We start from the raw sequence: 11,648 nt of genomic DNA, 5'->3' as shown, positions 1-11,648 counted from the left end.
GTTAAGGTTTCACCAGGGCCCCTGACTCATGTGATAGAATCTATTGAGTAATTACCAAATGACATTGACAACTTTTTTTTTTTTGCAAGCAAGCCGTTTATGCATTTACTGTAATCCTTTGCAAAAACCTGTGCCGGTAAACGACATCAAGAGATAGTTGCTCACAGGGTGCGGTTTTACTTGACCAATCAGACCTCGTATGACATCAGAACTTTTGCCTTTTATAAATCCCACAAATCCCACAGTCTGGACTGAACCTCATCAGAGAATCTCCAGCTGCTCCACAGAACAGAGACATGCCTCAGAACCGCACCCTCACCGTGGACTATGGACGCACCACTGACGTGCTGTATGTGGTGGGCACCCAGCTCACCATCAACCTCTACAGGTAAAGGCCTGGGACCTGAGCCCACACACTCTGCATCTGTCATTCTGCTTATGTCTATGTTTTATGCCTCATGTTAACATACTTTGCTTCAGGACGGCTCTTCCCAGCGCCAAGTTCTTCTCCGTTGTCTGCAGTGACAACGTGGAGAACAATCTGTCACATATAACGTGGCCGTGGTGGTTTGATAACTACCTGCCTCTGAAAGATGACTCTGTGCTGCTCCTGAGCATGAGCAGTGCCAGTAAGGAGCAGGGAGATGGAAAGGTAAAAAAATAAAAAATAATTACCACATCAACAAATTTCACTGTGTAGAAATGTCAATCCAAATAACCAGAGATAACAGCATTATTGCGACATGAAACAAAACTATTTTTAAGACATAAAGCACGAATGCTCCGCAGGTAAAGATCCAGCTGTTTGATGATAAAAGAAAGTTGATGGCATCAGCAGAGCTGCTCCTCACAGCCATCGGTGAGAGCGCCATTGCTTCATGTGCAGAAAACAACATACTTTCCTTAAAGTACTGATATTAATCGTGATTGTCTGGCAGAGATCTCCCTGGACGTGGACGCTGACCGGGATGGAGTGGTGGAGAAGAACAACCCCAACAAGGTAATATAAATACCAAGGCTTAAACACCTGTTAGCCTATTGAAAATACTAATCAAATACCCTATCGCAGCTACTGAGGTCAGAATCGACTATCTAAAGAGATATTATTGATATTTGTGTACATTTTGTATATTCAGAGTTGTTTCGTTATTTTTACTTTATCTTGTTTAATGACAAAATGTTATTGGTGAGAGGTGAAATATCCAACACTTCACCTACAAGTACAAATGACAACCTATTTATCATCGTCATTGAAATGGAAGTCTCCTGAACAACTGAGAGCTTACACAAACACTCTCTGAATGTAAAACCTCTAAAATCTGTTTTCATTAATCTAGCGAGAATGTCCAGAATAACACATTTCTGCTCAGATCAGTTCAGTCTCAGTGGGCCCATATGGACAGTGGGGGGCGCTGTTGCCTGGTTACAGCTAATACTCTGTTTCTACCTGAAGGTACAATGAGTTGTATGATGTGTTGTGAACAGGCGTCGTGGAAATGGGGTCCTGAAGGTCACGGGGCGATCCTGTTGGTGAACTGTGACAGCGACTCAGGGAAGAGACCAGACAATGAGAAGACTTACGTCGGCACAGAGGAGGGTAAATACTGGACTGATGGAGGGAAAGTGATTGACACGACTGTATTGTATCGGAATGTTTTTGTTATAATTTCCCCCATCTGGCCTCCATATCTCCTCAGTAATCATTCTATAACACAGTAAAAAACAACACAATAACATGGCAATAAAACCTTTACATTGGTCCAACAATGAATTTACATAATGTGTAATGTGCAGATTTGAAGGACATGTCTCAGATGGTGCTGAGGACTGCAGGACCGAAGGAACTTCCCAAGGGCCACACGCTGAAGTTGCACATGTCGGCCCACGAAGCAGAAGCAGCTCAAGTCTTCACTAAAAAACAAAGTAGGTTTATAAACATTCATTTTATTTCAATATTGATATCAGCGAGAATCCAAATCAATTCATCGATTTGAAATGCATTGTATTTTTCTAAATAAGGGACCCAAAATAGCACAGATACCAAATTTTAGTAATGAGAAAGCATCTCTGCTCTCTCTTTGATACCCTTCTTTAGTCTTTAGAGTGGAAGAACAACGTTGACAGAAGTGAGCATTGTGCACAAACTTGACTTATTCTGTATGATCTGCCATGTGGTCCAGGGTTTAGCCAAAAGTCTTTTTACAGGCCTTGTTGTTTTACTTACATGTGGAATCAGAGCCCAGGTGTCATTTTCAGATTGGATTGGACAAATAGCATTGGATTTGAAAGACATTATTTTTCCCCACTAGGCATATCTTCACTCTTTACCTGTTTAGTATAATTTGATGAATGTAATGATGTTTTTGGCAGACGGCGACTACTCTTTGATTCTTGCCAGTGGGAAACTCTCGCGGGGATTTAGTAAATACACCAAAGAGATGACCTTCTATGTGTCGGGACTCAAGTTTGCTGACAATGACTTTTCTGGACTGGTCAGAATCCACATCAGTCTCCTGCAGCCTGTAAGACACAGTTTATTTTTACTGTCATTCATCTGTACATTTATAATGATAAGTTTATGTTTGATGACTCAGGGAACACCCGAAACTCCCATCTTCACCGACACAGTGCAGTTCAAAATGGCCCCATGGATCATGACGCCGAATGTGCAGGCGCCTCTCAAGGTGTTTGTCTGCAGGTATGTCCGACTTTGTATCTACTTGCTAAGGCCCAAAGTGTCATCAAAAAAAGAGGTGGAGGTGTCTGGAACTAATTTGAAATCAACTTCAATGTTTTTTTTTTACCATGATTTGACATGGAAAGGGCTTGAACGTAGCTTGGACTACATTTAGATTCTTTGTAGTTATTTTCCCAGCTTCACTTCAGATGCTTTGGGTCTTATTATAGAACTACTTTATCCATTGTTTAGTTCAGCTGACTCCTCATCTGATAATGCCAACTTCATTGATGGGATGAAGAAGCTTGTACAGAAAGTGGGATGCGAGCTGCAAATTATCACAAGAGAAGTCAACCGAGGCGACCGCTGGATACAGGCAGGACATTTGTGAAAGTTACTGCATCACAAATATGAGTAGTGCAGTGTCTGACTCACCACTCTTTTTTATAGGATGAGATGGAGTTTGGCTACATCCAGGCTCCACACAAGTCCTTCCCCGTGATCTTTGACTCTCCACGGGACAGAGATCTTGATAACTTCCCCTATAACGAGCTGATGGTGAGGAAAAACAAAAACTCTGATCTTCTTCTTCACAAATTTGCATCTTATCTTGTTGAAGAAGGCACAGTTTCTTGGTGTTTTAGGGCCCAGATTTTGGATATGTGACCTTCAAACCCCCCAGAGATGAAGTGAACAGCCTGGAGTCCTTTGGAAACCTGGAGGTCAGTCCTCCTGTGACTGTGAGAGGAAAGAGCTACCCCCTGGGACGCATCGTCATCGGAGGAGCCTTCCCTTTGTGAGTACACAGGGTTAGGCGACTTATCCTTTTCTCAGTCAGTCAAAAGAAAACATGTCGCCACTGCAGTGGTCGCCGATATTAGCCTATCAACAAATTTACATCCTATAAAATATATAAATGCCATGTATGCATGTATGTATGTATGTATGTATGTATGTATGCATGCATGCATGTATGTATGTATGTATGTACAGTGCCTCTCGAAAGTATAAATAAGATTTTATTTTGATTTTTTTACTGAACGTTCACACACAAGTAACAGACAACTGTGAAGTGAAAGCGAAATGATACATGATTCTGTTATTTTTCAAAAAATAGAAAAGTGAAAAGTGGGGCATGCATAAGTATTCATACAGCATGAATGAATACTTTGTGGAACCCCCTTTTGCTGTAATAACAGCACAAGTCATTTGGGGTCTGACTCTACAAGATTTGCACATGTAGAGACTGACATTTTAGCCCATTCCTCTTTAAAAAACAACTCAACCTCTGTCAGATTAGAAGGAGAACGTTTGTGAACAGCAGTTTTCAGATTATTCCACAGATCTTCAATAGGATTTTGGTCAGGACTTTGACTGGGCAATTCTAACACATTAATATGTTTTTATTGAACCATTCCATTGAAGATTTAGCTTTGTGCTCCGGGTCATTGTCCTGCTGAAGGTGAATCTCCGCCCCAGCCTCAGTTCTCTTGCTGACTCCAGCAGGTTTTCCTCCAAAATGTGTCTGTATTTGGCTCCATCTATCATCACAACTATTCTTACAATCTTCCCAGTCCCCGCTGAGGAAAAGCAGCCCCACATCATGATGATCCCCCCCGTATATTTGACACTGGGGATGGTGCACTCAGGACAATGAGCAGTGTCAGATTTGCTCTATACATAACGTTTTGCATTTGGGCCAAAAAGTTCAATTTTTGTCTCATCTGACCAAAGCTCCTTCTTCCACATGGAGCTGTGTCCTCCATATGACTTCTAGAAAACTTCAAACAGGATTTCTCATGGCCTCCTTTCAATAATGGCTTTCTTCTTCCACTCGTCCATGAAGGCCAGATTTGTGTAGAGTATGACTTATAGTTGTCCCATGTACAGATTCCCCCAGCTCAGTGGCAGGACTTCACAGCTCCTCCAGAGTTATCTTGGGGCACTTGGTTGTATTTCTTACCAGTGTCCTCCTTGTTCAGTTTGTTAGTTTAGGTGGACGACCGTGTCTTGGTAAGTTGGCAGTGGTGCTATACTCTGTCCATTTCTGAATGATGGATTGAACAGTGCTCCGGGAGATGTTTGAATCTTGGGAAATCTTTGTATAACTTAAGGCTGCTTTAAACTTCTCCACAGCTTTATCCCTGACCTCTCTGGTGCTCTCTCTGGCCTTCATGATGATGTTTAGAGACCAATACACTCCGACCACAGCTCTGAGGGCCTAAAAGAACAGCTGAAATTAAACTGAGAGTAGATTACACACAGGTGACCTCTATTTAATGGTTAGGCCAAGGTGTGAACATTCTGGAGTCACTAGGAATGTTTTAAAGGCAATTTAATGCACTCAGAAAATGCTGTATGAATACTTATGCACCCTCCACTTTTCACTTTTCTATTTTTTGAAAAATAACAGAATCATGGATCAATTTGCTTTCACTTCACAGTTGTCTGTTACTTGTGTGTGAACGTTCAGTAAATGTACGTATGTGTATTGTGTATGGTATTTGGTAGGCTTTTCCTGCTTCTTTAAATATTTGTTGGAACATGGCACATAGAACCTAAAGCTATAATTTTTCTCTGTTCTGGTAAAAATTAACATTGCTCTCTCATCTTCTCTCCAAAGTAAAACTGATGGCAGGAACATGTCCAGTGCAACTCGAAACTTCCTCCGCGCTCAGGTTGTTCAGGAGCCGATTGTCTTGTTCTCTGACTGGCTCGCTGTGGGACATGTGGATGAGTTCTTGTCTTTTGTGCCTGCCAAAGACAGAAAGGTAAGCAACAAGGGGGGAAAATATGTGTCAACGGAATGTAAGTTGACACAGTAATATTGTTGTGCACACAGGGTTTCCGTCTGCTGCTGGCCAGTCCACACGCAGCCTACAAACTGCTGCAAGGTCTACAGGAAACTGGGCACGGTCAAGCCAAGTTCTTTGAAGGTCTTTGAATTTCTTATTGTCGTAAAAAAAAAATTAGACATTTGTTTCATTGATAGTGTCAGTTCATGGTTTCAAAGGATGTAAAACATTCATTGCAGTGTCACTGATGGCAATCTAACCGTCAGTATTTTCATCTTTAAAGATGTCCCCGATGTGAAAGTGACAGTGGATGAGCTCCTGACCAATGAAACTTTGCACGATGAGAACGACTACTACCAAGTGAGTGTGGAGCTTTTATGCTAAGATAAAAATTCATTCAGATGACAATGTGACAGACGTGCTGTTGTCTCAGAGGTGCATCGACTGGAACAGAGACCGTCTGAAGAATGAGCTGGATTTGGACGAGGACGACATCGTGGATATTCCCGTTTTGTACAAGTCAGCGGAATTCAAGACGGGGAAAGCGGCTGTTTCTTTCTACCCAGACACTGTAAGTCTAAATTTGTATTATTTTTATCACAGTTTTGCTTCTCTACCTCATCTGTCCTCCGTCTTCAGGTCAACATGATCGTCCTGGGGAAGAATCTGGGCATCGCCAAGCCCTTTGGACCCAAGGTGGACGGGAAGTGTGTCGTCGAGAAAGAGGTTGTCAGGCTGTTGGAGCCTCTTGGCCTCATGTGCAACTTCATCGACGACTTTACCTTCTACCACCTCAACCTTGGTGACGTGCACTGTGGCTCCAATGTCCGCAGGAAGGCTTTTAACTTCAAGTGGTGGGAGATGGAGATGTGAGACCATTTCATCAATATCATTTTACTTTAGAAAGAAAGAAAGGCTTGCCTTACATCAAAACACAATGACACACAATCTAAACAATAATCAATCTGCTATTCTTAGACAAACTGAAATAGAAAAACAATAAACAAACTCATGGTTGCTCATACAGTATTTATCATCACATGCTCCCTTAAAACACTTCTAGACACCTTTGCCTTTGGGATTCATATTGTCTAAATCATAACATAATATTCTCTTGGATTGAAATTGTAATGGTATGGCATGAATAAATAAAATCAAAGCTTATATTATCATCGCCTTGTTTTTTTCTTTGACCATGGTTGGACGCCGTTGGTCACATGTTTACTTTGACATTCCCATGCATTTCTGTGATTGGTTAATGTGCCTGTCAATCATATTCATTGGAACTTGTGAAGATTGACTTTTTAACATGGTAATAGGCTTCTCGCACCAGACTTTTACTCTCCTACTTAGAAATCTATTACCAGCCAGTATTCAGGATTTCTTTTGACAACACAAGGAATTAAGGGGGCACATGAATTTTAAAACTCCAGCTGTCCAAACCACCGGGAGGAGTTTCTGCCTTGCTGTAAAGCTATGGAATAGCTTGAATGTGCCAGGTCCGTGTTCTATTGCATGTCTTTGTGCCTGTGGGCCTAAAACAATGATCTCAGTTTTGTCTGAGTTCAGTTGGAGAAAGTTGTTTTGCATTCACAAACTGATCTGTTCGATGCAGTGACAGAGTGCATCTACAGGTCATCTCTGAGTGTGATCTGCATAGTTATGGTACGACACATTGTTGCTGTTTATTAGCTGACCCAATGGAAGCATGTACAAGTTCAATAAGAGTGGTCCCAAGATTGACCCCTGGGGGCTCCACAGGTCATGGCAATTTTGTCTAAGACACAGTTGCCAATTTCGACAAAGTACGTCCTGTCCTCGTGAAGTAAGATCCCGTGGTCCACTGTGTCAAATGCAGTGCTCAGGTCCAGCAGAACTAAAACTGAGACCTTACCTAAAGCTATGCGGATATCATTTGTCACCTTGATCAGAGATGTCTCAGTGCTGTGGTGGGGCCTAAATCCTGACTGGAAAGTATCAAACACATTGTTACACAGGAGAAAGTAAGTGAGCTTCAGTGCCTTGGCATCAAGGCTGGTCTTCTTTAGAAGAGGCTTCATGACTGCAGTTTTCAAGGCCTTTGGAAATGCTCCAGTCTCGAGTGAGATGTTAACTAATTGAGCAAGTTGTGGTAACAAGCTGGTCAGCACAGACTTCAGAAATCTAGTGGGTAATTCATCAAGGCAGCATGTGTGTTCGATTGTTTTGCCAGAAACAGGTGTGAAATGTGTCAGCTCAAGGTGTTTATCTGGTGACAGGGTTGGCATTTGTGTTGTGGAAAGTATGGCATTCTTTATGCTTTGGACTTTGTCTTAAAAAGGAGAGCATACAGATGAGAGAGCATACAGATGAGAGAGCATACAGATGAGAGAGCATACAGATGAGAGAGCACACAGATGCTCTCAAGGAATTACTGTGTGTAAACGGCACGTCACATGACCAGTGTTTGTGAAGCAGAGCGAAAGCCAGATGCTGATCCATGGTCAGCATCCGTGTTGTAGTCACGGTGGCGCAGCGGTTAGTGCTCGTGCCTCACAGCTCGAAGGTCCCGGGTTCGATTCCCACCTGGACGGGGCCTTTCTGTGTGGAGTTTGCATGTTCTCCCCGTGTCTGTGTAGGTTAGTGGTAGGTTATAAAAGACATGTGCAATAGGTTAATCCTCCAGCCAGGTGTTTCTGACCACCAGCCTGGCTTCACATCATGGAGATGGGTCCCGAGCGCTGGCCCATGCTGGCAGCTCACCGCTCCTACAGGTCGCCCCATGCGACACTGAGGATGGGTCAAATGCAGAGAACTAATTTCTCTACAGAGATTAACACAGAATTAGATTTAGATTTAGTGTTTGGAATTGATCTTTTAACCAAGAGACTCAGATCCACTAAAGTTTAATTAGCGCTATTCTCCTCATCAAGACAGTTTCAAGTTCAGGTATTTGAGTTGACACAGTTCAGGATTCTACATTATCAAAAAAAGGTTAATTGTTGTTGTTGGGGCAGTGTGTTGCATTGTGTGTGAAATGTGCACAACGCAGTATAAATAAAGTTGCCTTGCCTTGCAGTGTCTATTATCAAGTAGTAGTAGTAGTAGTAGTAGTAGTAGTAGTAGTAGTAGTAGTAGTAGCAGTAGTAGTAGTTTATTCGGTCATTTCAAAAGGTTCTAGGCTGAAGTGATAACTTATTATGTCTAACTCAGTTTACAAACTTCCACAAAAAACAAACATAAACATTTATAATAAACAATTTTAAGTGTCAAACAGAAGAGAAAGAAGCATGTATTTAAAATTGATTTGTTTTTACATAAATTTCAATATTTCAATATATATGTATTGTATATATACATTTTGTTTTATGTTAATGTTTCTTCTTTTCACAAATTTCTTACTTTACCTAAGCTCATATATTTTTGAATTTGATTAGATTCATACTTCTTTTTGAAAGCTTTGATTGTTTTGGACTATTTTAACTGATCTTCCAATTCGTTCCATAGATGAACACCTCTTACAGAAATACATACAAGTAAATGTCTTATATAGACAAATGAAAAAAACATAGTCAGTGTTCGTTTTATTTATTGCAACAGTACACAATATGTAGCCTAAAAGGGCAATTATTGATTTTGCATATTCCTTTTAAAAATACAGTTGACAAGGTGGGAGGAGTTTATGGTTGCTAAGTAACGGAGCACCATATATACAGTTGAGCGTCAGTTAGCTTCAGTTGGGCTGCCACAAATGTCTGCGTCTGTGTGTGAGGTGGGTAAAAATATATATTTGACAGTTAACTGTTAGTTAGTATAGTTTCATGTAATAATTTAAGAACTGTGATTTAGGTGTTCAGTTATGTGTGCAGCTCAGGCATGAAAATCACTCACCTTTCGGCGAAATGCGCCGTTTTGGATCCAAAACTTTGTGTCCGATTTAATCGAAACAATCAGTAACATTATTGTCACTGGACTTTAATGGCCGTGATGTTATGGAAAGATATTCATATTTTGTTGAACAATTGTTGTTGTAAATATTGTGAATCTCAGTTGTGCAGGTTGTTGCTGTAAAAGAAAAACATTTTCAGATTCTTTTGCACCTGTAAAAATTGCAAATATCGAATAGAAAGGGGGTGGGACTAAATTAGGTCACACTTCATCTACTCCTCCCTCCCCAAAGAAAATATCTGCTTAAAGGAATAGGCCATCGTTTTTACATACTGAGATATGTTCTTACCTTAGCTTTGACAAGTTCTTTAGGACCTGTCTGATCTTCCCCCGTGCCTTCAGTCACGTAAACACAGCACAGACGGCGTTAGCATTTAGCCTCTCCCTCTCTCCTCTATAGCTCCAAAACTGGTCAAGATAGAAGCTACCAAGCTCTTCCACGTTTTCCCTAATTAAATATGGTTACGTGAAGTGTTACACTACAAAGTATAATTACACACAATTAAACAATGTGGATTATCTAAGCGGATAATAGGGGGAACTATATTGTAAGGCGTAATAATACCAGGAGTAATTTGGCATCCGCACAGTAAAGTGAAGATTACTGCACAGTAAAGTGAAGATTACTGCGCGGATTTCGAACTACTCCTGGTATTATTACGCCTTACAATATAGTTCCCCCTTTTATCCGCTTAGAAAATCCACATCCACAATCCACATGACTGAAGGCACGGGTGAAGATCAGACAGGTCCTAAAGAACTCGTCAAAGCTAAGGTAAGAAGATATCTCAGTATGTAAAAACGATGGCCTATCCCTTTAAAACAGGCACAGAAAACGTCAATTCCTGGACCGCATGGGCCCAAAACACGCACAATAGGTCAATCTTAGAATAGAATAGAATAGAATAGAATAGAGGTGGGAGGTGTTCCAGGCATGTCCTAGTGGGACAAGGCCTCGTGGAAGACCCAGGACACGGTGGTGGGACTATGTCTCCGAGCTGGCCTGGTGTCGCCTCGGGGTCCCCCCAGAACAGCTGGAGGAGGTGTGTGTGGATCGGGAAGTTTGGGCATCTCTGCTGAGACTGCTGCCCCCGCGACCCGGCCCCGGATAAAGCGGAAGAAAATGGATGGATGGAGAATAGAATAGAATAGAATAGAATAGAATAGAATAGAATAGAATAGAATAGAATAGAATAGAATAGAATAGAATAGAAAACTTTATTGCCTACCATGCACAATAATGATACATGCCTGGTCTGTCGTTAGCCGGGCTCCACCTCTGGAGATGAGCCCCTCCTCATCTCCTTACAGCTCCCCCAGCGACATCGAAGGATGCAACAAGTTACAAAGAACATCTTATCTTTAACCTCTTATTTAGCTCTCTAATGGAGCAAAGGTGCATCTGGTTCATTCTGTGTAAAATACTGAGCTGCAGAGGGTACAGTGTCTGATGACGTGGATTCCACTGAAGTGGTTCAGCCATCGAGGATCCGGGCAATTGACCCGTTATCTATATTACTGTTCACCTGAACAAGATAAGACGTCATTGATCTCACAGCAGAGAAATTCACTTATGAACTGAACTTTAAAGCAGCTCTTAACAACAGTAAAAAAAAAAGGTGCAGATACTTAAAAATGTACGATAAAAGAAGAAAGATAGAATAAAGATAAGGAAGTCGCTGCCACAGCCGTGTCAGCTCCTGGTTTGACCACTTCAGAGTGTATTGTCTTCAGATTTGTATCAATTCAGGCACAACATCCTCCCATATCTTGCAGGTTTTGTCAATCAAACACACTGTAACTTAATGTTTACACCAAGGCTCTCATGATGACTGTTGAAATAGACTTGTCAAATTTATTTTAAAGTATTCACATTTCTATACATAAATATGTGGTTTCATATTTCCTATTTTGATTTATTTAATTTACTTTTAATAATCGGCAGGTTTAAAACATATTTGTAAAGATAAGGTTTCAAGGCAGGTTTTTTAAGGGTAGTCAACAGAATTGTTTGGGCAAGGGACGTTAAGGTTTCACCCTGGCCCCTGACTGATAAAAACGACAATTATGTTTTGCAGAGATCAGTTTGCACTTATTTCCTTTCCCAGTAACCTTTTGCAAAACCTGTGTCAATAGAGGACATGCAACATCGTCAACTGAAATCAAGAGGAAGTTGCCAAGAGGGTGTGGATTTATTTCACCAATCAGACCTGGTGTGACAGCAGCACCTTTGCCTTTTATAAATCTGG

At 41.3% G+C, this 11,648-nt stretch overlaps 1 protein-coding gene across 1 annotated transcript; it reads left to right on the top strand.

Moving 5' to 3' along the window:
• Positions 1-296: 296 nt before the first annotated feature.
• On the top strand, positions 297-6,345 carry LOC306980741 (protein-arginine deiminase type-2-like; the record flags this gene model as incomplete). The annotated part of the gene is made up of 16 exons (XM_079580170.1): positions 297-388; positions 481-652; positions 790-859; positions 939-1,000; positions 1,486-1,597; positions 1,795-1,923; positions 2,371-2,522; positions 2,595-2,698; positions 2,930-3,053; positions 3,128-3,235; positions 3,322-3,473; positions 5,301-5,448; positions 5,520-5,613; positions 5,756-5,832; positions 5,906-6,043; positions 6,112-6,345. 16 exons carry the CDS (start codon positions 297-299, stop codon positions 6,343-6,345), a joined length of 1,968 nt encoding a protein of 655 aa, XP_079436296.1.
• Between the last annotated feature and the right edge of the window lie 5,303 nt (positions 6,346-11,648).

Source organism: Gobius niger, assembly GCF_951799975.1.
Source record: "Gobius niger genome assembly, chromosome: 21".
Taxonomy (NCBI): Eukaryota; Metazoa; Chordata; class Actinopteri; order Gobiiformes; family Gobiidae; genus Gobius; species Gobius niger.
This window is presented reverse-complemented; position numbering and strand designations above follow the sequence as displayed.